This window comes from Serinus canaria, chromosome 8, assembly GCF_022539315.1.
Source record: "Serinus canaria isolate serCan28SL12 chromosome 8, serCan2020, whole genome shotgun sequence".
Lineage (NCBI taxonomy): Eukaryota > Metazoa > Chordata > Aves > Passeriformes > Fringillidae > Serinus > Serinus canaria.
Genome location: NC_066322.1, coordinates 1,769,737 through 1,796,374, shown reverse-complemented (window position 1 = coordinate 1,796,374; position 26,638 = coordinate 1,769,737). Strand labels below are relative to the sequence as shown.

Sequence of the window (26,638 nt, the reverse complement as noted above, 5' to 3'; positions counted from 1 at the left end):
GCATTACTGAGTTCAGGGAAGTCAGAGTGTGCTCAGTGTCCTGCCAGACATCTGCTTTCCATGGTGTGGAGAGCAGGGATCCGGGCTCCACGCAGGAGGGGGGTGAAATGCTCTCTGGCAGGAGCAGATTTACCAACTTTGGGGAGAAAAGGCTTGGAAAGCTCAGACCGTGCTGCCCTTGGGTTGGATTTTTAGTTTGGTCGGTTTTGGACTGGGCAAAGAAGGCTTTGGGGAGGAAATAGATCAGGAAGGTGCTGAAAAAATTACATTTAGCACGTTCCCTGGCTGTGAGGAGTGGTGTGTTCACACACAGGAATGAATTGTGAGCCTCACAATAAAAGGCAATTATTGTGGGTTCAATGTCCTTCCAGAATGATTCAGGAATTGTGACCTCTCTCTAGGTTTTGCTGTGCATCCTGTTTCACATCTTCCTTGGAATAAGTCTTGGGAGGCTTTGCCAAAGGTACTGGCCAGTAGAAAACCTCAAATGAGTGCTGGTTTCCGTGACAAAATGCACATTGGGGAGAGGTTTCCTGCATCCTGGTGGCAATAATGAAATATATTCTCAGTGTGGTGCAGAGAGGCAGGAACGGGGACTTTCCACAAGGGAGAAGGGACCTGAATGGAAAGAGGGGAGGTTTAGGTGGGATTTTAGGGAGAAATTCCTCAGAGTGAGGGTGGGGAGGCCACAGAAGCTGTGAGTGCCCAAGGGCAGGTGGGAGCACCCTGGCACAGTGGGAGCTGTCCCTGCCCATGATGGGGTGGAACAGGATGATCCTTGAGGTCCCTCCCAACCCAACCCATCCCAGGAGTCCATGAATGGTTAGAATCCCTTAAAACAGAGGCGTGGGATGAAGCTGGAGGGGATTCTGTCATCCCTCCTTGAGCCCTCTGTCCCTGCTGACCTCTTGCTCTTCAGGGCTGGTACAAAAGCAGTGGTTTCTTCAAGAGCCACGTGTTATTTAAAATAAATAACATTAAAAGTTTCCTAGGCTGGGAACCTGTGGATGCACAGTTGTGATACAGCAGCAGGATGAATGGCTGGTAGGTGTTGGGGAAGAGATGCTTTTTTTCCCAGATTTTTCTGGTTTGCAGAGGAAATTTAAACCTCAGAATTTAGAATTTTAATCCTCAGCTCTTCCATGTGTAAGCCATCCTTTCCAAGGAGCTTGACAGTGTCAAATCCCTGTCTGTGAGTCCATCCTGGCATCCCTGCCTGTCAACCCCACTGATGCATATTTTATATACAGGCTTGGAAACATGAAACACACCTTGGCTTTCAAGCTACAGCCAGAAATAAAACCTCACCTCGGAGCTCTGCTTTCCCTCAGAGCTCCCTGCAGAGGGGAGGCTTCAGAGCTGTGGAGCTTTGAGGGGGAAGAAGCTTTAAAAGAAAGCTCCGGGAAGGATGCAAATGAGGGAAATGTCTCTGGGAAAATTAGAGGAGCTCAGTGATGTTGTGATGAAAGGTTGTCAGTGGAGATGGTGACAATTGAAGTGCATTACCCAGGGGTGCTGCAGTAATAGAAACAGGTGTTACAGTCCAACCTGTCTGCAAACCCAGGGGCTTTGGCTGCCTGTCAGCTGCCAGAGGAAACCCAGGGAAAACAGGGCTAATGGCTGCATTGTTCACACAGAGCACTCCCTGCTCCTTGCTTTGTTTATTAAAATCAAGGAGACAACACAGAAATCTCGAAAATGCCCACAGAGGCTTCCCCTTGCTGTTGTCTCTGAGATGAGGCCAAGAGCACTTCGTGTGGGATAATAATATTTTATGTCAATCTCGAGGTATCCAGGTTTATTTCAGTCTCCATTCAAAGGGGTGAATTTGGAGCATTTCTGTGGGAGCAGGAAATGTCTGTCACACGTGGTACCCACCCAGGTGTGGGACACCCCTGCCCCTTTCCTGTGCCTGACTGAGGGCACAGTTTCCCATTTTGCCTTAAAAATACTCCAGCAATTATGTAAGCACGGTTTCATGGCTCAGTCTTCTGTCCTTTCATCATTTGTTATCTCTCTTTCTCTGCTTTGGAGGTTTTGTGGGTCTGGCATCCATCAGCATCCAGCAGCTCTCCAGCTCCAGGCAGGTTAAAAAAAGCAGGGAATGTGCTGGATAAAAACTTCAGGTTTTTATTTAGAAAGAGGAGAAGGTGATTTAAGCCTGCAGCTTTCACTGTGACAGGCTCCATCACCCTGCAAGGGGATTAAAGTTTGGGAGGGAAGAGAAGCCCAGCTATGGCAGAAAGGTTTGTTTTGTTAGGCTTCATCTGAGTGATATTTCTCAATTTGATTAATTAGAACCATTTGTTTCTAGGATTTCATTGAGTGTTTTACCCTCAGTTTCTTATCACAGCTCATTCCTTTGAAGAAATTTTCAATGGAAAATTATTTTTGGATCGCCTTGCCCTCGGTGACTTTGTTGGGTTTGCTGGTTTTGAAGCGGTCTGGGTTGTTGGGAGCATTGTCTTGGCATCAGAGGACAATATTTTTAGAGTTCTTTAGGTTAGACCAAGTCAGATCTCGCAGCTGTGGGCAGGGGGTGGTGTCTGGAGCTCTGGGAGGTTTCAGATCCCTCGCTGCTGACACGCACTTGACTCCCCGCCCCGAGCCAGGCGCTGGATCCCCTTCCAGAAAAACAACAGAGCCACTTTGAGCCATGCCGAGGTTTTTTCCATGGGAGACGCAGTTTGGGAACAAAGCATTTGCTTTTTGTCAGCTTCTGAAGCACAGGATCTTCTGAAAAACAGATTTGTCAGATCTTTAGGCTCGGCACAGCAGGGTGAAATTCAAAGGCTGTGGGGGCGCTTTTATCGTTCAACCTCGAAGGTGAAAACTCATCAACACCGAGCCCTCAGCTTGAGCAGCATTCATTTATCAGAGAGCAGCTCTGATCCCAAAGCTGAGGCCTTTTGTTCTGGGGCCCCGTGATGGTTTTATGACTGCTAATGATGCTCAGCAAACTTCAGCTCTCTCCCCTCTTCCTGGTTTCAGGTAGGGAAAGCTCAGATTCAAACATCTGCCTTGCCCTGGCATTTCACCTGCCCAGAGAGAGGAGAACTTGGCACACACCAAATCTGAGTGCTTTGATTTAGGGAACTTGGCTTGTGTTTGTTTGAAAGCACAAACAATTTGTGCTGTGTGACTGCTGCAGCATCCCCCCACCCCGTGATGGAGCGAGCCTGAAATTCTGGAACTCCTCGTGCTATCATTTAATACGTAAAGAAAAGGAGGATTTCTTTGCAAAATAGCCTGAGTTTTGTGCTACTTTGGGTAAAAAAGGAGAAGGCAGAACTCCAAAGGTGCCTCTTACCTTGTCCTCATCCTCTTCTACATTTCTCCCACTCCAGTGTTGAAGGGTGGGCTTTAAACAGCTCCAGGAGAATCCCCATCTGAGGGGTACAGCCAGACAAAAAGAAAGTTTACTGGAAACCAGAGAAAGATCTCCCCAGCAGCTTATTATCCTAACAACTGGGAACAATTTAGTTTAGTAGTGCTGGATGTGGAACCTGGAGGAGCCCATTAGCAGCCCTCTGCTGCCTTGGCCATAAATCATTCCACAGAGCTAATTAGGTGTAATTCTGCAAGTCATTTGAGCAGGGTGCTATTAGACCTGTGCTCCTTGGAGACCTGTCACGGTCTCCAGCATTCCCTGGAGCAGGCAGAGAGCAGTGCTGCCATCAGGGAGGCCTCCTGCCCCCCAGAAGCAGGTAAATCATGGCCTGGTGGTGAGAGCTGGGAGAGAGATTTGTTAGAGCAGGGATCTGGAGAATCCAGGGCTGATTGCCAGCACACGAGAGCAGCAGCCCTGTTCCATCATCCCTGTGGGGTCTGGGGTGTGCAGGGAGCAGCAGAGGGGAGTGCTGTGCATTGAGGAGCTGATTCAGCTCTGGAGGAGTTTGCAGAAATGCAAAACAGTATTTCTGATTGTTCAACACCTCTGTCTTGTTGCTTAAGAGATGATTCTTTCATTTGGGATGTGTCTGGCTGATTATTCAATGTATCATTGGCTGGTGTGAAAGGGATGCAGAAAATGCAGATTAAAAAAAAAAAAAAAAAAGCCTGATCCATTTCTGATCCATTTCATCAATTCCTGCCTTTGAGTGAAAGTCTCAGTAAATGTTCCTGATGCCTCCTGCTAACTGTGTTCACTGCCACGTTTGCTCCAGGAGCAGCCACAGATTGTCCTTTCCCATTTTCCCCGGCAGTCATTAGTCAGGCTGGTTGGGAAGTGCCTAAGGAAGGGACACAAACGAGCTCCTCTGTGACAGCACTGTCACTCCAACAGCCTGGGATGTGTCCCAGCAGGCTCAGCCCTTCCCAGTGCCTGGAATCTGCCTGGCATGCAGAGGGCACAGGCACCACCAGCCCTCAGATCACACCAGCTTGGAAGTATTTGCCAGAAAAAAAAATCATTAATTTCACTTTTATTTTCATTTTTGGCAGAAGTATTTTTAAAAAAATAGGCTGAAGTACCCAATTTGCTAGTTCCAAAGTGAATTTTTTTAATGGTCTGAGAATTGCATGGGAGGGGCCACAACCTGTTTGTTTTCACTTTCTGAAAGGAGCAAAGATCGTCTCCTACAAATCACAGTGTCACCTCTAAACCTTGTCCTGATTTATAAGGAGTCCCTCTGACAGCAAAAGGCTTCAGGAGGAGTTTCCCTGGTGCGAGACTTTTGTCATTATTTTCCTGCTGCTGTGGTACAGCACCAGTTGGAGATTTCTCAGTTTGTGAGCAGGCACAGAGAGCCCTGGATGGATGAGGAAACCCCCCAGGCATTGCTCAGCCTCCCAGGAGAGCAGCAGGGAATGCAGCTGGAAAGCAAAAGCTGGGGTGGTGGTTTTGGCCAGATCTCCACGAAAGAGGTGGTGGGAATGCACAGATCCACCTGGTGAAGAGGAATGTTCATGGCAGTGTTTGGGGTTATTTGGGTTCCTTGGATCCTGAGGCTGCTCCCATCAGTGGGAGATTTGCTCTTTGCTCCAGGAGCAGCAGGAGTTCTGTACAGTTCCAACACCATTATTTGGGCTTTCCTGAATTGTCCACATGTAGAACTTCAATAAATTCACTTGTGGTTTGGTTTGTTCTCCATCACATCCCTGTCAGGCCTTGGAGCAAGCACCAGTGTCACACCCAGCTGTCAGTTCTTAGTGACAGGGAACTTTGTGTAATGGAAATCACACTTTTTACTCATGCAAAACTCTGTTGAAGCACCCATTGCTGGATGGTAAATGTATTTTATTCTCTTATATAGTCTCCTTGCTGCAGCCAATATTAATTACTTGACTTCTTGCTTAAGCCACAAGAATTTAAGTCAAAACTCCAAAGGTGCCTCTTATCTTGTCCTCTCCTTCTTCTACATGTCAGCCACACCAGTGTTTAAGGGTGGGCTTTACACAGCAAGCAAACCAGGAAAAAAAATTGCCTTTACCACAGGTTCTAATTGCTGGTTAAGGAATGGGGTCATACAGAGAAACTGGGCTGATTTTAAACCTCCTTATGTGTTTTTTTTTTTTTTATATTCAGTTGGCAAAGAAAATCCGTGAGAAGTTCAACCGCTACTTGGACGTTGTGAATCGGAACAAGCAGGTGGTGGAAGCCTCCTACACTGCCCACCTCACCTCACCCCTGACTGCCATCCAGGACTGCTGCACCATCCCCCCGTCCATGATGGAGTGAGTATGACATCCTGGAACTCCTCACACCCTCCTTTACTCGGGGAAGAAAAAGGTTCCTTTGCAAAACAGAGTGTTGGGGAGGATGAGAGTTTGAAAATTAAGTCTCACAGATGTGTGTGTGCCTGGCAGAAAGGTTTTTGAATGTAGAATCTGAGGAAGGGATAGAGATGGAAGCAAGTTGATATAGAAGGAAAGAAATGCTGAGCCAGCCTGACTGGGTAACCAAGGAGCAAAGGGTGTGTGAGTTAGGAGGGGTTTTATGGCTCAGAGCAAAGGATAAACCCACCCCAAACAAGAAGATGTTTTTACCCAGCACAAAGAGAGCACAGGCAAACAAGCCTGACAATGTGGCAAGGAGAAAAAAGGGCTCAGAATTTTCCACTGCAAGAAAACTGAAAAACAACTTCTAGCTTAAACTGCAATGTACTGACTGTGAGTGACTGGAGAGCAGTGCCATGAATATGGTAATTACAGTAGTTATGATAGGCTATAGGTAATAGTTAAGGTACAGATTGGTTCTGCTGTATGAAGGTGCTCAGCAAAGAAAAGTCTATAATGCATTCTAACCAAAGCCAAAGGGTGTCCAGGCCTGCCTGCAGCTGGAGCTGACAGCTGTGGGCACAGGCTCTGACACCCACCACCCTGGGCTGCTGTGACACCTTGGATCCAATAAACTGCATTTTGGAGAGCCCCTGGAGTCCCACATCCCTCATCCAGGCTCTTACTCCTGAGTGTTCTGCTACTTTGGGTAAAACCAGAGAGGGCAAAACTCCAAAGGTGCCTCTTATCTTGTCCTCCTCCTCTTCTCCATTTCTGCCACACCAGTGTTTGAGGGTGGGCTTTACACAGGAGCTGGGAATCAGCTGGAAGCAGCCAAGGGAAGAAAGCTTGTTCACAGTGTTCTGTACACAAAGAGTCTGTCTAGATCCAAGACAGCCTTTTTGCACTGCTTGCCCTGAATGACTCTCCTCAGGCTGCTCATGGGACCTCTTCCTCTCCTTTGAAGTGGCCAAAGTCACGAGCTGCTCAGTCCATCACATGCTGGCAGCACTGTGCTCCATTTGACCAGGCTGGCATGCTGATGGTTGGCAGCAGAGATCTCATGAAATCCAGTCAGGTTGGCAGCAGAGATCTCATGGAATCCAGTCAGGTTGGCAGCAGAGATCTCATGGAATCCAGTCAGGTTGGCAGCAGAGGTTTCATGGAATCCAGTCAGGTTGGCAGCAGAGATCTAATGGAATCCAGTCAGGTTGGCAGCAGAGATCTCATGGAATCCAGTCAGGTTGGCAGCAGAGGTCTCATGGAATCCAGTCAGGTTGGCAGCAGAGGTTTAATGGAATCCAGTCAGGTTGGCAGCAGAGATCGAATGGAATCCAGTCAGGTTGGCAGCAGAGATCTCATGGAATCCAGTCAGGTTGGCAGCAGAGGTCTCATGGAATCCAGTCAGGTTGGCAGCAGAGATCTCATGGAATCCAGTCAGGTTGGCAGCAGAGGTTTCATGGAATCCAGTCAGGTTGGCAGCAGAGGTCTGATGGAATCCACTCCATTGCTTGGAAACTGCATCTGCTCCTGTTCAGTTTGGGTTGGTCCTAAGCACAGGAGTTTTGAGGAGCCTAAATCCAGGCAGTTGGCTGTCTCTCATCATTTCTGTTGTGCTGCATATTTGCAGAAGTTTCTTTGGGTTTTCTAACTGTGAAATGGGTGATGGAAGCCCTGATTTTTCCAATTAAAGAGGAGTCATTTTCTTGAGATCCTGAACATTTTAAACATTTGCTTCCACGTGGGCTGGAAAAGAACAAGAGGAACTTTCCATTTATGCAAACCTTGATTGCAGACTGATTTTTGCTGTTTATATCTCAGTCTGATTTAAGCACATTTGAGAGGGAGGAAGGTAATTTGGGTCATCAGGTGACTCCAAGGGCACAGGTTTGGAGTTTCTGTGCAGTTCCTTGCTGGACAAGGTGCTTGTGGAAAATGCAGCCTGGACAAAAAGGGTCAGGAATTCTTTGAGGATGAAAACCTTTCAGTGCTCTGATGACAAAATCCATGCAGGAATCACCAGGCAGCAGGAACACCTTCCAAGCAAGGGAGCAAGGGCTGAGGGGGAGGAGAAATGGGATTTATCACCCCCTGCTCAGTGTGGCCTCATTTTTCATTAACAAGAGAAATCTGCTTTTAGTCTGCAACTTTAGTGAATTCCTTTTCTCTTTGTCCTCCAAAATTACAAAGCTTGGAAGTCCTTCAGAAGTTCCTTTACCTGTGGTGAACTTGCATAAGAATCCTTCCCAGTAAGAGGTTTAAGGCACAAGCAGCTGGCAAAGCAGAGGGGGAATTTGCTGTTGGCACAGCTCCTCATTCAGGCTCTGCTCTGGGACTCTCATTATTTGGCTGCCTGCATCAATAATTAAATAATTAACTGGTCTGGTTCCCGGAGCAGTTCATCAGCTGCAGGATGTTCTGGACCTTGGCAAGGCCTGGTTGAGGCTTCTCTGACCACTGGACCCAGTGCTGTCTGTAGGAAATCCTCTGCAAGAGCAAAAAAAAAATAATGTAAAAATGTATTTTCTGTTTGAAACTTCCAAGTTTTAGCTCCATGTTTGTTCATTGCCTGGTTTGTCTAAATGCTTCTGCCATCATTTCAGTTTTTCTCCCCTTTCTGCCTCTCCCATCTGCTGCTCTTCCTTTCATTTTCCTTCCCTGTGGCTTCACCTTTCTGGAAGATTCCCCATTTTGGTTAAATATCAGGAAAGAAGCTGAGTCACCTGGATATTGTGACATATTTTGAATTCTTCCATGTTTAACTCATGGATTAACTGGGCCTGCCCTTGCAGGAAGTTCAATTGGATGTGCTGCTGCTGAGAGCAGCTTATCCTTGGTGTTTAAAATGTTTCACGTCGGTGTCAAAGCAACAATAATTACATTTTTTTGGTTAAAGTATTTATTAACTGCAGAAGAGGTCACGTGGAAAAAGACCCAGATTTGTCTGTGAAAATCTCTTTTTTTTTTTTTCTGCCTCAGATTGAGCCTTGGCCTTGTCTGGGTCCTCAGGGCTGTGGTTTTTGTTCTGGAGGGTTGAGAAATGTTTGTGTTACAGCTCCTGAACTCTGTGTGTTCTTCTGGCTGTTTCCTCATGTGGCCTCTCCATTGGGCTAACATTTGGGGCAAGAACAGTGTCAGAAGTGCATTATCTACAAGGTATTTTTGGGTATTTTAAAGTATTTTTAGATATTTATACATATTTTTATTTTGTGTTCTTTATCTGGCTCGTGTGGCTAACATTTGGAGTAAGAACAGTGTCAGAAGTGCATTATCTACAAGGTATTTTAAAGAATTTTTTAGTATTTTTACATATTTTTAAATTTGTGTTCTTTATCTGGCTCATGTGGCCTCTCCATTGGGCAAACGCTGGGGGCAAGAACAGTGTCAGAAGTGCATTATCTACATGGCATTTTAAAGTATTTTTAGATATTTTTAGATATTTTTATATTTGTGTTCTTTTTCTGGCTGTTTCCTCATGTGGCCTCTTCATTGGGCAAACATTTGGGCAAGAACAGTGTCAGAAGTGCATTATCTACATGGTATTTTTAGGTATTTTAAAGTATTTTTAGGTATTTTTACATGTTTTTATATTTGTGTTCTTTTCTGGCTGTTTCCTCATGTGGCCTCTTCATTGGGCAAACATTTGAGGCAAGAACAGTGTCAGAAGTGCATTACCTTCAGTGTATTTTTGGGTGTTTTTAGGTAGGTTTGAAGCTTTCCCCCACAGTGTTTAAGGCTGTTTGCCACTTGGTGTTCACCCTCTTATTGTCCAACTTATTGACAATGGAAATGCTGCAAGTTTGGATTGCTCTGGGGAAAATTAACTTGGGAAGGATGAACTGTCCTGTAGGGAAAGGATTTTTAAATTGTTGTTTATTTTTTTTTAATGGGTTGCTGGCTTCAGTTTGTGTTTGTGGTTGCCATTAAGAAAATGATCCTTGAGTTTCTTGGATTTCTTCTGAAAATCCAAATGGTTTGTCACGTTGCTGGTGAGATTTCCACACCTGGTGGCTGTAAATAAATGAGAGAAAACAGGACCTAACAAAGCACAAGCTGGGTTAGAAAACCAACCTGGCATTTAAATTGGGTGTTTGATGAGTGGTGGGACACACAGGGAAAGCAATATTTATTTTATTGCCATCCCATGTTGTTTCTTGCAGCCCAAATGAGTGAGTTTCCCTGTGATTCCAGTCTGGATTGGAATCCCCAGCCTGACTGGGCTTTTGGTGGCTGTTTTGTAGCCCAGCTATTCTGGTTTTCACTGTGTGTTTGTGCCCCCTCCAAGGCAGGGTTGTGCTACCTTGGTTTGGGAAGTGGTGAAAAGAAATCAATTGGAATATGCAAACCCGGCTGGATGGGGCTGCAGGGTTGGTGGCTATGGAGTGGTTTTGGCAAGGCTTTAATTCAACAAACATTTCCTGATAAAATTACACTCAAAGCCTCTGAATGTGCTTGGGCACAGGGAAATGATCCCAGGGCTAAATCTGAGTGCAGGGGCTGCTGAGAGGGGCGAGCAGGGCAGGATTTGGGCTCCCCTGCTGGAATCTGAAATTCAGGGAACTCTCAGAGCTTTGGGCCTGGAAGCCAAAGCTTAGGATGAAACCCAGGGTTTGATCTGAGACCTTGGGAAAAGGCTCCCAAACTGAGGGGCCAGAAGGGAGAATGTGGGTTTATGAAATAAATGTATATTTTTAAAGCAGAGACATTAAGCTAAGTACAGGAAAGTTTAGAGTTTTAGAGTTTAAGGTATGGAAAAAATAAAAGTAGTTACAAAGGTAACAGGAGGTTTAGGATGCAGCACTGAAGGTTTGTGTGCCATAACAGGATTGCCTAAGAAAGCTCACACTGTACCATGAGTCCATAAAATATGCAAGGATTGGGTCAAAAGCATCAATATCCCCATTGGCAGTGTTTTATTGGTTAATAAATCCTGAATAAAGGATGGTGAGTAGAGGTCTTGTGACCCTCTGAGCCACTCAGTGAAGATGGGAGCCCCACTCACCCTTCCTGCCCATGCAGAAGATAAAAAAACCAAATCCCTCATGTGCAGCAGCCCAGAGGTCCCATCTCTAATGCATCCCAAATCCCCCCATTCCCCCTTTGGCTTCTGCTGATCCTTTCTCCAAAGGCAGATGGTCTCTGCTGGAATTTCAGCTCTGCCTAACCCAGCCCTGGCAGTGGCACAGGGGCAGGCAGGGAGCAGAGCTTCCCAAGCTCTTCCCAAGCTCTTCCCAAGCTCTTCCCAAGCTCTTCCCACAGGGTTGGTGTGGAAATTGGTGCCTGCCCAAGCAGCCAGGCTGTGTTTGTGTCCCTGGGTCAGACCTGGGCACCAGCTCCTTTTCCCAGGCTCTGGGGAAGAGGCTGCTCCCAGCAGAGTTAATCTGGATCAAGTGCTCGGGGCCCTGAGCAAACTGGTGGGAGGTCAGGAAAATGGGTGTCAAGTGAGGTGCATCTGCTAATCCTGGAGGAAATCCCTGCTGGAAAAACAAGCCTTGTGTCCCTCAGCAGCACAGGCTGCTCAAGGAGCAGGAATGGATGGGGAATATCCACGTGAGGAGTGGGTTTCATGCTGTCTCCAGACATTCCCCATCACCATGGAACTGGCTGGTGATTTACCCTGCAGTGTTTTAATTAAAGTGTCTCTCTCCTGAAGAGGATAAAAGCCTCTGTGTACAGGTTGGAGTCTCCTGGGTTTTGTGCCTGAAAGGCCTCAGCAGGTGTTGAGGGAATCTTGGATCTGGAAAGGGCTGCAAGAAGGGAGGGAAAGAATAAACAGAATTTATTCATCAAAAGTCCTGAGTAGCTGCAGTGGGAGCTCCTGGGATGGGTGTCAGTTCTAAATAGGGATTTAAGAAATGAGTTTTGGGAGGCAGCTTTGGAAGCTTTAGGGGGTTCTACCTTGGCAGGTCTGCGTGGTCTGGCTTGGGAGTGATGACTGGAATGACTTCACTCACAGAGATGTTGCTGGCCTGGAGGGCAACAGGCAGATCAGGAGGTGGTTTATAGTGAATATTTTCAGCTGAAAGGACATCAAACTCCTTCCCCTTCAAGAATAAGGTGGATATCTGGGTAGTGGTTGAGTATTTGTCTTCTGCCCACCACACAAAATGTCTTTTCCTGGAGAAGTTGTGACTGATGCTCTCCTGTGGGAGACTTCCAGAGGTGCCTTTCTGTAGCTGCAGCTTGCCAGGGAAGTTGGTTGTGTTAGAGATCCTGCCCGTGGTTTCTGACACAGCAGTGGCTGCAGGGGGATCACCTTCCAGAAAATAGAATGTTCAGTTCCTTTTGTGAGGAATGCAGCTCTTCCTGCAGCTTTTCCAACAAAAACCAGGTGATGCTTTTAAAGGGACACAAAAAGTCTTCCCTGAGCTAATCTTGGTGCAGGTTTAAGACCCATCCCTCTGATGTGCTGCAGCATGTCCTGTCCTCAGCTCTGGGAGAGAAAGGAAATGCAGTTTCCATGGGATGGGAGCAGGGAGAGAGTGGCAGCTCCAGAAGCTGCCCTGAGTGTCCCTCACTGCTCCTCCTTGCTGGACATGGTCCTGTGTGCTCTGGAATCATCCCCCTCCTCCCCTGGATGGATTTCACTGCGGGCTGTTCATGGGAAGCTCTCCCAAATCCATCTGCTCAGGGGCACTGGTGCTCAGGGATGCTCCCACTCTGGCTGCTTTGCCAGGCAGCTGCAAACCTGCTTTTGCTCTTTATTTACCTATGCTGATAAGAGCTTGGGGAATGCATTTATCCAGATTTGTGGAAGGAGCTGGAATGGAGGAGTATTTGTTGGTAAAACACCCTGCTTGGCAGTGGTGCACTGCAAACATGAGCGGAGCTGTTTGAATAAGGCAGTTTACAAACCTCTCTTTGAGAATCATTTACTCCCTGGCTGTGATACTGCCTTCAGAAGTGGTCTGGGTTTTTGCCTTTTTTTTTTTTTAAACAGATGGTTAAATATTTGCTGTTGCAGTTCAGTTTTATCACGGCTCTTTCTGTGTTTACCTTTCCTCTCTGGGGCAGTTAAGTGGGAGATAACGAGAGTCCCGTTCAGTTCCTTGGGCTGCTGCAGTACCTGAAGAGCTGCACTTCCAGAGGAGCCACCATAAATGAAATTTAAGATGGATTTGCAGTTCTGACAGAGTTTCAGGCTGCAGCACAGCCCAGGGGGTTCTAGGGGATGTAGGGACTCTGCAGAGTCCTGGCATTTGTCCATACAGTGCTGCAGGTATTTGGGAAATTTCTCTCCTGGGCTCTTGCTTTTGCTTCTAATGTGGCCAAATTCCTCATGAAAAAATGGGGTTGGGAATAGAAATTCCTCGTGAAAAAGTGAGGTTGGGAATAGTTTGTGTTCCTGAGTTGGATCCTCCCTCCAACAGTGCATTCTCTTTACAGCTGAGAGCAGCTATACTTGGATTTTTCAAGAATACTTGAAATAATGGGAACAGCTTTGGTGCCTTGCCAGAAGAAATTGTGTAACTGAACCATCAGTAGCTTTTTTTCTCTTTTCTTTTTTTCTTTTTTTTTTTTTTTTTTTGTGGTTGAATTTATTCATAAAAACATTGTTTTCCAGCATTCTGTTTAGATGCAGGGGGAACCCTATACTTAAGTATTTATGTAAAATAGGAGTTAAAATCTCGCCTTGCAATCAAGAACACAAGGCCTAGTTGGGAATTTCAAAGGAAACCCTGAATTTTGAGTGAACTTATGTCATTTCATTTGCATATTAATGTCAGCTCGAATTTGTATGGAGGGAGAGAAAAGGGAAAAAATGAGAATTAAAACAACACGAAGCCCTGAGCAGCTGCTCAAGCGCCACATCTCCCTCGTTTCCCCCTGAACCCCAACCACACAAAAGAAGTTGATTTACACTGTAAATCCAGGCCGAGCAAAATCCAATTGGAGCTCACTGGAGCTGGGTTTTGATGTCAGATTCAAAGCTCCTGCAGATTCATTTTATCTCCTCCGCCCGCCCGTAAATCCCGCTGAAGGAGAATGGGAATGAGCGCGGCCCGGTGGGAATTGCATCTCTGAAGTTCAAAGCAGTTTGCACATCAGAGCCAACGTCAGTCAAGGCAGGATCTGGGGAGGCAGGCAGGGAGCGGGGAGCTCCGTGGGGACCAGATCAAAGTGGGAGTGGCGGCTCCCTCGGGATGCAGCTTCCATCCCTTCTTCATTAAAGGGAATCCTGGAGCAGCGCCGGGAGAAGGGGGATGGGCTGCAGGAAGCTGGCTTGGAAGGGAATCTCAGCCCAAGCCTTTTATTGGCTTTAAATCTGTTAAAAAAAAACCCTCAAAGTTATAGGTTGATCATTTTGGTGCGGGGTTTTTGGTGAGGATTTTGGAGGGTTTTTCTAAGTGTTGTCATCTGGAATATTTGGGGTGAAATCTCAGGAGGTTTTTGTTGGCCTTGTAGTTGTGCTTCTGGGAAAAGTGGGAGAGACTGGTGAAAATGAAGGGATGGACTGGTGAAAATGAAGGGATGGACTGGTGAAAATGAAGGGAAGGACTGGTGAAAATCAAGGGAGAGACTGGTGAAAATGAAGGGAAGGACTGGTGAAAATGAAGGGAGACTGGTGAAAATCAAGGGAGACAGTGGTGAAAATCAAGGGAAGGACTGGTGAAAATCAAGGGAGAGACTGGTGAAAATCAAGGGAAGGACTGGTGAAAATCAAGGGAAGGACTGGTGAAAATGAAGGGAAGGACTGGTGAAAATCAAGGGAGAGACTGGTGAAAATCAAGGGAAGGACTGGTGAAAATCAAGGGAAGGACTGGTGAAAATGAAGGGAAGGACTGGTGAAAATGAAGGGAAGGACTGGTGAAAATGAAGGGAGACAGTGGTGAAAATCAAGGGAAGGACTGGTGAAAATCAAGGGAGAGACTGGTGAAAATCAAGGGAAGGACTGGTGAAAATCAAGGGAAGGACTGGTGAAAATCAAGGGAGAGACTGGTGAAAATCAAGGGAAGCATTGGTGAAAATCAAGGGAAGCATTGGTGAAAATCAAGGGAGAGACTGGTGAAAATCAAGGGAGAGACTGGTGAAAATCAAGGGAGAGACTGGTGAAAATCAAGGGAAGGACTGGTAAGAATTTAGGGAGACAGGTGAAAATCAAAGGGAACTCAGGCTGAAATTAATGGAGAGACACAGGTAAGAATTTAGGGAGACACTGTGAAAAATTAAGGGAGATACTGCTAAAAATTAAAGGAGATAGTGGTAAGGATTTAGGGAGACCCAGGCAAAAAATTAAGGGAGATACTGGTGAAGATTTAGGGAAATACTGGTAAAAATTAAGGGAGATAAGTGTAAGAGTGTAGGAAGACACTGGTAAAAATTAAGGGAGGCACTGACAAGAGCTTAGGGAGACAGGTAAGAATTTAGGAAAACACAGGTAAAAATTAAGGCAGATGATGGTAAAAATTAGGGGAGACACAGGCAAAAATTAAAGGAGACAGTTGAGAATTAAGAGAAGTAAAAATTAAGGGAGATGCTGGTAAAAATTAGGGGAGACACAGGTAAGAATTAAAGGAGATAGTTAAGAATTAAGAGAAGTAAAAATTAAGGGAGATGCTGGTAAAAATTAGGGGAGACACAGGCAAAAATTAAAGGAGACAGTTGAGAATTAAGAGAAGTAAAAATTAAGGGAGATGATGGTAAAAAGGGGAGACACAAGTAAGAATTTATGGAGATATTGGTAAAAAATAAAGGAAGAGCTGGTAAAAGTTTTAGGAGACACTGGTGAAAATTGTCTCCTCTGTGCAGAGGAAAGGTGCTGGTCAATACTTCTCTTCAAATATTAAAATACAAATATTTTTTTGGTGTTGTAACTTCTTCCAAAGCGAGCGATGGGAAGGTGTGCACAGTTTGAAACCTGAGGTATGAACGTGGTAGGAAAGGTAAAACCAGTATTTACAGCTAAAGAATGCAAACATTGGTGGGAAAGGCCACTTAGCAGTGCTGGGGCTTTGGATTTAATTGTGGCTTTGATGGGGAGGATGCTCAAATATATTAATATAGAATAATTCTGAATGAAACTTAGAAGCACGTGGAAAATGCTCCAGTGGCATCAAAATGATGACAAATATTGCAATGTGGATTTGCCAGTTCCTGGGCCTGATTTTCAGCTGTGGTAGGAGCTGCTCTCTCCTCCAGGTCCTTGTGCCATGGAACCAAAACCGCTCCATTGCAAGGTGCAAATTTAAGGCAATTTTAAGTCAATTTTAGGGCAAACAGCAGCTGAAAGGAGGTTTGAGGCAGACATCCCACCTAGCCCAGTCTGGGACAGCCCTTGCTCAAGGCAGGCAGGTCTGGTCTTTAATTTATGGGTTTGAAAACAATTTTTTCATCTTTTATTTATACTTTTTTTCCTCATTAACCGTGTTTCCTTTTTGCTGCAAGAGGGAGGGGATGGGATTGGGCTGCAGGAATTGTTTTGTTTCCCTCTTCAACATCCACAAATTCATCTTCCTGGTGGGTAACTGACAGTGGCTCCCTGAGAAGAGCTGAGGCCTCGGATGATTTTTGGAGCATGCTGAAGCATTTAAATGCAATAAATGAATAATGTTGGTGGCTAACAAGGCATCCTGTTGCCATCACTAATAGATTTTGATGGGAGCTCTGGGAACAACCCCTTTACATCCTGAAAAGTCATTATTTTTCACCGTGGGGTTGTTCCTCAGCCTTGCTCGGAAATATTTCTTTAGGATGGAGATGTTTCATGTGCAGCTTTTTGGGTTTGCCCCAAGATAAACACGAGTTTTGTGGAACCCATCCGTTCCCAATCCCAATCTCGGGCTGGGGATTCTCCAGCCAACAAAAAATCAGCAGCAGTTTTGCTCTCTTGGAAAGAGCAGTGATATTTTTTTTGAAGTGGTTACATTTCGAGGGTGATAAGAGAAGCCACAGCCTCCATCCAAGAGCTGCATTCCTGGGAAATGTCTTTTCCTCCACAGAGAGGGGCTGGGAATTCTCTGGGAGGAGGCTGCCAATAACATCAACAGAGAGCTCCAGCCCGTGCAGAGCTCCAGGTCTGGCTGCTCTGGGTCTCTCAGGGCACCCCAGGCTCATCTTCAGCACCAGGACACACAGGGACCTTGCTGTCCGTCCGTCTGTCCCTTCCTCTTCCTGGCTGTGGAGAGCGAGGACAAGGCAGGAGATCAAAGGGACTTGGGATGTGCAGGGACAGGGTTGGGTGGGAAACTGGGCAGGAATTCCTGCCTGGCAGGGTGGGCAGGCCCTGGCACAGGGTGACACAGGCCCTGTCCCTGCATCCCTGGGTGTGGGAACTCAGCCCATCCCTCCTGATGTCCAGAGCTACCCAGAGAACCCCTGGGGGGCTCGGGGGCCTTGGAATGTTGCCAGAAGCACTTGGTGGATGGATTTTGATCCATCAGGGATGTGCCACCTGTGTGTGAGGAGATGGAACCTGTGGGAATCACTGGGGTGGGAATGGTGAAGGGAAGACACAATTATAGGGTAAATCCCAGATTTTGGGGTTTGGTACAGGGGGGTTGTGGAGACAAGATGGAGCAATCAGGGCGTGTCACCAGGGCTCTTCTTTCTTCTTCTTGTCATCCATCTGCTGTGGTGTTGGCACTTGGGGATTGGTCTGGGGTGAGGGTGCACTGGGTGACGAGGGTGACAGGTATTGGGGATAAAAGGTAAATCTGATATCTGTAGTTTTTGTTATAAAAGATGTGCCCGCCTTGGGGGTGGTCAGAGTGCCTTTGGCTGCCCTGCTGGTCAGATCCAGGTCGGGCAGAGAAGGGACTTTGTAGATAAGAAACAATAAACAATTCTGAAGACAGAAAAACCCTGGAGTCCAGACTCATCTTTTGAGACCCAGCCTGCCAGAACCATCCTGGGACAGGGACAAACAGCCCAACCCCACACCTGGGGTGTCCAAGGCCAGGCTGGGTGGGGCTGGAGCAGCCTGGCACACTGGGGTGCAATGGGATGAGTTCTAAGGCTCTTTCCAACCCTTCTTTGATTCCATCATCATCTTTTCGTGCATCCTTGTCTTGTTTTTCCAGATTTGATTGGAATTTCAACACTAATCTCTCACTATTAATAGTTATTTACACTGAAACATTAAAAGTTGAGTTTCCATCGTAAATGAAGGTTTAATAAATAATGTTTGATCGCTGTTCCTCTCGTTGTTGTGCTTCCATATTTGATGGGAATTTCAGCTCTGTGTCTCTATAAATATTTACAGTGAAACATTAAAAAGCTGTGTTTCCATTGGGAGTGTAGGTTTGATTGCTGGTCCTGCTGGTTTCCAGATTTGATGGAATTTCAACTCTGTGTCACTACAAATAATTACTTGGATTGAAACATTAAAAAGCTGTGTTTCCATTGTAAATGTAAGTTTAGTAAATCATGTTTGATTGCTGATCCTGTTGTTGTCCTTCCAGATTTGATGGGAATTTCAGCACCAATCTCTTACTATTAATAGTTATTGAAATATTAAAAAGCTGTGTTTCCATTGGAAATGTAAGTTTAGTAAATAATGTTTGATTGCTGATCCTGTTGTCCTTCCAGATTTGATGGGAATTTAAACTCTATGTTACTAAATAATTATTTACATTATTTAACGTTAAAAAATTGTGTTTTCAATGTAAATGGAGGTTTAGTAAATCATGTTTAATTGCTGATCCTGTTGTTGTCCTTCCAGATTTGATGGGAAGTTCAGCACCAATCTCTTACTATTAATAGTTATTGAAATATTAAAAAAGCTGTGTTTCCATTGTAAATGTAAGTTTAGTAAATCATGTTTGATTGCTGATCCTGTTGTCCTTCCAGATTTGATGGGAAGTTCAACTCTGTGTTACCATAAATAATTATTTACATTATTTAATGTTAAAAAGCTGTGTTTTCAGTGTAAGTGTAGGTTCAATAAATCATGTTTGATTGCTGATCCTGTTGCTGTCCTTCCAGATTTGATGGGAAGTTCAACTCTGTGTTACCATAAATAATTATTTACATTATTTAACATTAAAAAGTGTGTGTTTCAGTGTAAGTGTAGGTTAATAAATCATGTTTGATTGCTGATCCTGTTGTGTCCTTCCAGATTGATGGGAATTTCAGCACCAGTCTCTTACTATTAATAGTTATTTATGCTGAACTTAAAAAGCGTGTTTATTTAATGGGTTCAAAATCAGTTGATGCTGATCCTGTGTCCTTCAGATGATGTTAAATGGTACATTATTTAATGTGGTTCAAGTAAAGGGGTCAATCGTTTGATTGCTGATCCTGTTGCTGTCCTTCCAGATTTGATGGGAAGTTCAACTCTGTGTTACTAAATAATTATTTTACATAATTTAACATCAAAAAGTTGTGTTTTCAATATAAATGGAGGTTCAATAAATCATGTTTGATTGCTGATCCTTCCAGATTTGTCCTTCCAGATTTGATGGGAAGTTCAACTCTGTGTTACCATAAATAATTATTTACATTATTTAATGTTAAAAAGTTGTGTTTTCAGTGTAAATGGGGGTTCAATAAATCATGTTTGATTGCTGATCCTGTTGCTGTCCTTCCAGATTTGATGGGAATTTCAACACCAACGTTTCCAGAACCATCAGCTGCGACCGACTCTCGACCACTGTCAACAGCAGAGCCTTCAATCCTGGACGTGACTTAAATTCTGGTGAGCAGCACAGTTCTACTTTGGGGGGTTTTTCCTACTGTTGTAGGGCTTTTTTCCCATGAGACTCCAGCATTTCCTTGGCACGGAGAATTTGCATTGATTGCCATAGCAACAAGCTTTTATTTCTCCTTGCAAGTGTCACACTGCTCTTAATTTGAGATTTCATGATTGAAAGCTGATACCTGAAGTAGTGCCCTCAGTCTGAGCACTTTATAAAAATGTCATGAAGATTTTATTCCAGCCTAGCGTGGATAATTTTGTTGTGGTTTCTGCACTCTTGATTTCTTCCTTTTTATTTATTTTTTTTTTCCCCCCCAAGGTTTTCTCCTTCCTAGGCCTGTCTGCTTTGGCACCAGCAGTGTCAGCTGCTGCAGGGGCCACACGGGGAAGGTTCTCTGATCTTCTGAGCTGACTTCAGCCCATGTGAGGCTGCCTTTGCAGGGATATGCAAAAACCACCAAATGGGAGGGCATCTTAAAATATTTCCTGTCTTTGTCTTGTCAGGGCCTTTTCTCAACACGTTCAAGGACTTAGAAATGTGCTTAGAACCAAAATGCACACGGACTTATCCCTGAAAAATTCTGCTTTTGGGCCTCTGCTGCAGCAAGGTTTTCTTTTTTTTTTTTGTTTTTGCATCCTAATCAGTGTGGATTAATGCAGGGATTTCAGCTGGCTTTAGTCAGACTTTGCCCCAGCTGTTCCATCTGACTTTTCAACTTTTTATGGTGCTCAGTGCTGTAAATTAGGGAACATTAACAGACCTTGTGGATTTTATTTTCGGTGGGGGTGTTGTTTGTTCATTCTTTGGGGGGAATAATGCAGACTTAGGATTCGGTTTATTTTATTTTCATTTCATTTTCAGAGGTCTTTTGGACTAAAATGCTGATTTATTTCATTAACTTGAGTGATGAAGTGGCAGCCCTGCCATTCCACCCTCACCATCTCCAACAAACTGGGGGACAGAACCCCAAGTTTTTATAAACTCCTTTACTCTTTCTCTTCTTATGGCTTTGCTGTCTGGATTTCTAATGGAATATAGAAATGAGCAGTCCCCATGGATTGTTTTCCATCCCATCCATGGTATCCCACATCTTGGATGCAGGTGCTGGCCAGGCTGATTTCCTGACAAGCCATGATTTGTGTGGTGTTTTCCATCCTAAAGCCAGGCACTCTTTGTTCACTCGCTGTGATTTGCTGGGCTTTGTTTTACTCATCTCTTTATTAAAAAACCAAACCCAAACCACTCATTAAAATAATGTTTCAATCACATGCAGCTGTTAATTAATCAGAATAATTTTTGAAGGCAAGTTCAGAGTCACTGTTGTAAGAGCAAAGCATGCAATGAATCACTTCATGGTTTTTAATTAAATTAAATAAAAATCTTTTTCTGCTGCAGAAGTTAGAGGTTAAAAAAAGTATTCAAGAAATATTCCTTATTTTTGAGTGGTGAAAAGCAAATAAATTGCAGTTTCTTGTAAACAAAATTTAAACCTCTGGTTTGAATTCTCAGAGAAATAAAGGGAGTGAGTGTTCAAGGTTCCTGCTGTCCTGGCTCAGCAGTGAGGCTCAAGTGCCTCCTCTTCCCTTGCCTCTGGCTTGGAAGATTCCTGATGAAAGGAGAACCTTCAAAACATGGCATTGGCAGGAAAGGGCAGCAGGAGAGGAGAGGGAATTGAGGGAATTGAGGAGCAGGGATTTATTGACAGCAGACCCTCCTCAGGCTCTCCTTTTACAGAATCAGCCTTGGGGGGAGGTTTTGATTGGGGAGGAAATGTCTGTAAGAGAGGAGTGGGATGGAAATAGTGGGTGGAGGCAGGAAAACGGGATGGAAATGGTTAATTGGAGGAACAGAAGTTGGTGCTGGGTGCACACCTTGTGAGGAGAGAAGTTTTGTGTAGGTGAGGCCAAGGAATATCCTTGTTTAAAAGTGTGGGAGATCAGGTGGGGTTGGGCTGAGAGGACCTCAGAGCCCACCCAGTGCCACCCTGCCGTGCCAGGGACACCTCCCACTGTCCCAGCAGCTCCAGGGACCCAGGGGCAGCCCCAGCTGGCACTGATGGCAGCTCCCCCTTCCCATCCCTGCTCCTCATCCCAGCCCCTCCACCCAGCCCGAGCCCAGAGTGACCCTTGGGGACAGCCAGGAGGGGCAGCAGGGCAGGCTGGGCTGGGGCTGTGCCACTGGTGGGACACAGAAGAGCACCACGCCTTCAGAAGGCTCCTCTCTGTTTCCTCTACCAGCAGGACAGGCTGTCCTTTATACCTGTCACACCTTCGGGGAAAGCTGATTCCTGCTCACAAATCCAGTGCGGGACTGCAGGGGAGCCGGGGCTGGGGATGAACCCCGTGGGCAGAGTTGGGTGTTTCCCCCCTTTGGGGTAGAGGTTGGGGTGTCTGTGGCAAGTTGGGGTGTCCCGTGTGCGATTTGGGGTGTGGGGTGGCAGAGTTGGGGTTGTCTGTAAGGCAAGTTGGGGTGTCGGTGGTAGAGTTGGGGTGTCTGTGGCAGAGTGGTTGGGGTTCTGGGGCATGTTTGTGTGTGTGTGGTCAGAGTTTGGTGTCTGTGGCAGAGTTTTGGGGTGTCTGGGGCAGAGTTTGGGGTCTGTGGCAAGTTGGGTGTGGTGTGGGCAGATTTTTGGGTGTTGTGGGCAGACTTTGGGTGTGTGTGGGCAAGTTGGGGTTGTGTGGGAGAGTTTGGGTGTCTGTGGGCAGAGTTTGGGGTGTCTGTGGGCAGAGTTGGGGTGTCTGTGGGCAGAGTTGGGGTGTCTGTGGGCAGAGTTTTGGGGTGTCCTGTGGCAAGTTTGGGTGTTGGTGGGCAAGTTGGGGGTGTCTGTGGGCAAGTTTGGGTTCTGTTGGCAGAGTTGGGTGTCTCTGGGCAGAGTTGGGGTGTGTGTGGGGCAGAGTTGGGTGTCTGTGGGGCAAGTTGGGTGTCTGTGGCAGAGTTTTGGGGTGTGTGTGGGCAAAGTTGGGTGTCTGGGGCAGAGTTGGGGGTTGTCTGTGGGCAGAGCGTGGTGTGGGTGGCAGCTGGGGTGTGTGTGGGCAGAGTTTGGGGTGTGTGTGGGCAGAGTTGGTGTGTGTGGGCAGAGTTTGGGGTGTCTGTGGGCAGAGTTGGGGTGTGTGTGGGCAGAGTTTGGGGTGTCTGTGGGCAGAGTTGGGGTGTCTGTGGGCAGAGTTTGGGGTGTCTGTGGGCAGAGTTGGGGTGTCTGTTGGCAGAGTTTGGTGGTTTGTGTGCAGAGTTTGGGTGTCTGTGGCGAAGTTTGGGTGTCTGTGGGCAGAGTTTGGGGTGTGTCTGTGCTCAGGGGGTTGTGTGGGCAGAGTTTGGGGTGTCTGTGGGCAGAGTTGGGGTGTCTGTAGCACTGGCTGGTGTAGCCTGGGCTGTGACCTGTGCCAGGGAATCCCTGTGTGCCCAAAGGAATTCATAGGCTGGGGCAGGAATTGCCTTGGGATGGAAATGGAGTGGGAAGCAGTTTTGCTTGGAGGGATGGAGTGTTCCCAGTGCCCTAGAATCCCCCCAGGGGATGTCACCTTGTAAATGGGTTTAAAAGTACTAATTAGTGTATCTGTGCCTTAAAACCTAATTTTATCTTTCTGTGGGAGCATCTACCTTTGAGGGTACCCTCAGGGCCGAGCCCTTGGTGTGCACTGGAGTCAATTCCCAATAAATTCATCAATATTCACACTGAGCCATAACCACCTCTGAAGGGAGACAGTGATCAAATACAAGAAAATTCCCCATATCCCATAATTTTCTTTCCTCTCTCATAAGTGTGCTCATGCAGAGCTGGGGAGGAATCTCTGTTGCACTCTGGGTTTAGGCTCTACCTCTGCCTCATTTATTTTTATGCTTTAAAACCTGTGGGTACCTCTGGGTGTTCTCATCGTTGTCTTCCTCCATGAGTTTTCCATCTCACCCTGCACATAAAAGACAGAATTCCCATGGGTATCCCCCCTTTTCCCACGTGAGCTCTGCAGTTTAAATAATCCTGCCTGTAAAAAGCTCCTGGCAAAACATAAATTGCAGCTCTGCTCCGCTCGACCTCGGGCTCAGCTCTGGAAATGTTAATTTTGGCCCAGAGTGAAAAGTGGGATCGGAGTGCTGAAGTTGGAGGTGTTGGAAGGGAATGGAATTTGCACCACAAAGCCACAGGAACAGAGCCTGGGAGAGCCCTCAGGGACAGCAACCCCAAATTCCACCCTGGGCAGGGTGTTAAGAGGGGTGGTAGAGCTCATGAAATGCTCAAATCTGTTTTTTCCATTATTATTGGATTTTTTTTTTTTTTTGTTAAAATAAGCATTAATCTTTGGGGAGGGAGAAAGAAATCGATGTGTCTCCTCAGCTTTAAAAAAAAAATCACTTTTACCACTGTTTTTTCTTGATGTTAGGTGGCTTTTAAAACGTTGCTTAATGTCTCGAAAAGATTTTGTTTTATCTTGGTTGGAGTTTTGCATCTGGATTACTTTTTAGCCATTACTACAAAAGAGATAAGGAGAAAGTCTTTATTCTCCAGATGGAGACACAGGCTTTGGGCAGTTAGATGAAGAGATCTGTCCTCACCACTCTGAATACTCCTTTATTTATTAAATCTTCCCCAGAGCCAGTGCATTATGTTATCAGATTCCTTTGGAGGTTTTTTTTGCCTTTTGAATAAACAGGGAACCAGTAAATCTTTCTCCTTCTCATCCCTCCAAGTGCTGAAATGTCTGTTCCAAGTCAGGCAGCTTTGGCAGAGGGCTCTGCCCTGAAATATGCAGAGATGGCACAGATTGCCCAGTAAATTTTCTCTGTTTTATTCGAGTTGTTGATCAGCTCAAATCTTAAAATCATAAAATATCTGGAGTTGGAAGGGATCACCGAGTCCAGAATGAGAGATGTTCCCTAAATTGCTGAGTTTTACACTGATTTTGGGCTGAGTTAAAATGCTTGGGAGTTATTTGAGCAGAAGAGTTAATACCCCTCCTTCCAAATCCTTTTAAAGGAGGAATCTGGTCCCATTCCTTGAAATGAAAGGGTTTTTGAGCTTCTCTTCCCTTCAGAGTCCTGGATTGAGCAGGGCTCTGTCCTGGCACCAGCAGAATGTTAATTGTGGCTGAGCCACAGAGCTTTTATTCCTGGTGACAGCACAGGAGCTGCACTTGGGTCTGACTTGGGAAATCCTGGATCAGGTCTGTCTGGAGAGTCAGAGGACGTCTTCACTCCTGCAATAAACACATTTCTTTGTGCTGTTCCTTCACCAGGAGGGTTCTCAGTGGAGGGACTTGTCAGAGGAGAGCTGGGAATGAAACTTCCCTGGTTTTTGTGGGATGAGAGCCGAGGTGGCAGCTCAGCAAATGTGATGCTGAAGAGGAGGCCTGTGAGAAACCCTTTTGTAACCAGCAATTATGTTCAGCAGTTCCTTTTTTTTCCCCTCCCTGACTGTTTGTGCTGTTCTTTGAAGATTAATTAGTTAATGATTTGGCTGTGCTTTGAAGATGTAAAGTGGTATCTAGAAGTGCTAAGTGTTATCATATCGCATTCCCTTTGAAGTTTATAAACTCTGTCACACAGGGCTTTCTTCCTAAAAGTCCTTTTTGCCTGGTGAGATATTTATAATTAGAGAGAGCCATCATTTCAAATGCTGTCATCTTCACACTGCCCAGCTCTTCCAGTCTCTGTGCCAGGAGGGCACAGAGGCTTTGGAGTGACCTGGCAATGCCACCTCATGGGCAGCTGGCCACTTTTATTCCCAGTCTGTGTCCAGAACTGAGGGATCAGCTTTTTTTTTTGGATGGAATAACCTGTCCAGAGGCTGGTTTTCCTGGGAGGAGGAGGTGGGAATAAACTGCAGGCACTGAGGGCGTGGAAAGTTTGGGGTAAGTGAGATTTAGGTTAGAAAAAAATCACCTACTGTGTGTCCTGGCAAGGGGCAAGAATTGAGGGAATATCTGCAGGGCATTCCTGCAGCTTGAGTGGATGGAAAATAAGAATGTGTTTAAAAAGTCTGGATTTTTCAGCCGTGGTTTATCTGCAGGGAGATTGTCTGCTGTGGTCATAGGAAAATGAAAAAAAGGGGGAAAAGCAGAGTTAGGATAAAATTGGTGGCCCCTGGGGAGGGTGTTATTGAACTAACACTGGCTGGAGGAAACATGAGCACAACTGTGTGAAAAGGAAGAACAGCAGAGCTGGAGTTTCAAAACCAATTGTTTTATGGGGAAAAGGAATACTTTTAAATCCACATACTCTCGTGGGGAAATAAATACAGCTGATGGCCTAGCAGGAATGAGAAGTTTATCTTTAATAGAGAAAGGATTAAAAAAAGCCAAAGCCTTTAAATTATAAACTCCTTTACTGTAATGTTGTTGGTAAAACGAGACTGGACAAGTTGTTTCATCCAGGCTTTCACTGAGTGTTCACATGTCAACTTTGAAATTACATTTTTCAACTTCTGTAACTCAAAACAAAAACTTCAACACCAGAAATTCAGCCTATACGAAACAACTTCGCCCCCCAGAAGGATGAAATCCTGGTGGCTGGGCATAAAAAGAAGGATTTAAATGTTTTATAGTCTCATGGCCCTTCTGCCTGCAGGAGGAAGCAGCAGCTCAGAGAAAAAAGAGATTTTGGAGGGGAATGAGGAATCCCTGGCAGTCCTTGGACCATCAAGGCAGGGAGTTGTCCTCATGAGAAGCTGCATTTTTGCACAGAGCTCAGCAGTCCCAGCCCAGCATCCCGGTGGGATTTGTAGGCACTGTGGGAAGTGTCAAATACCGTGGCAAAGAGGAGTGGGGAAAGGCCAGGGCAGTGGTTTTTGCAGGGTAATTACACTGGGCTGGATGTGGAGAGAACATCCAGCCACAGCCAGTCTGGGAAACTTGAGTAAGTGCTAAAGTGTGGAGGATGTGGAGCTCAGACTGCCCTCCCCGTGGGTATTTGGGCAGAGTGTCTGGCTGGGGCCTGAGTGTGCCCTGCAGTCCCTTCCAACCCAAATATTGGCAGATTTGATAATGAAGGAGATGAAACTGGCCCATTTTCAGTGCCAGTCCTGAGGGAATGCTGGAGGGAAATGCTGAGCAGAAGGTGAGGCACTGGGAATCAGAGCCCCCCTCTGCCAGTCCTTGGAGTTCTGCAGTCAAAGAACACGAAAGGAGAAATGGCAAAGAAATGTTTTCTTTTTTTTTTTCATGCATTTTTAGCTAGGTAGAAACTAAAGATTTCCACTTTATTTGCTAGGTAGAAACTGAAGATTTCAAATATTTCCAGATTTTGTTTTCAGTCTGCTGCAAGCAGAGAGGAGTTCAGCCCTGAGTGGGAAA

At 45.8% G+C, this 26,638-nt stretch overlaps 1 protein-coding gene across 2 annotated transcripts in view; it reads left to right on the top strand.

Annotated features, from left to right (window-relative positions):
* Positions 1-26,638, top strand: part of CACHD1 (cache domain containing 1) — a 99,899-nt gene that overhangs the window by 36,228 nt on the left and 37,033 nt on the right. For both annotated transcript variants that reach the window (XM_009088785.4, XM_050977696.1), the window contains 2 exons: positions 5,528-5,676; positions 19,248-19,354. In XM_009088785.4, the coding sequence (XP_009087033.2) occupies positions 5,528-5,676; positions 19,248-19,354 (256 nt within the window). The remainder of the gene's footprint in view (positions 1-5,527; positions 5,677-19,247; positions 19,355-26,638) is intronic.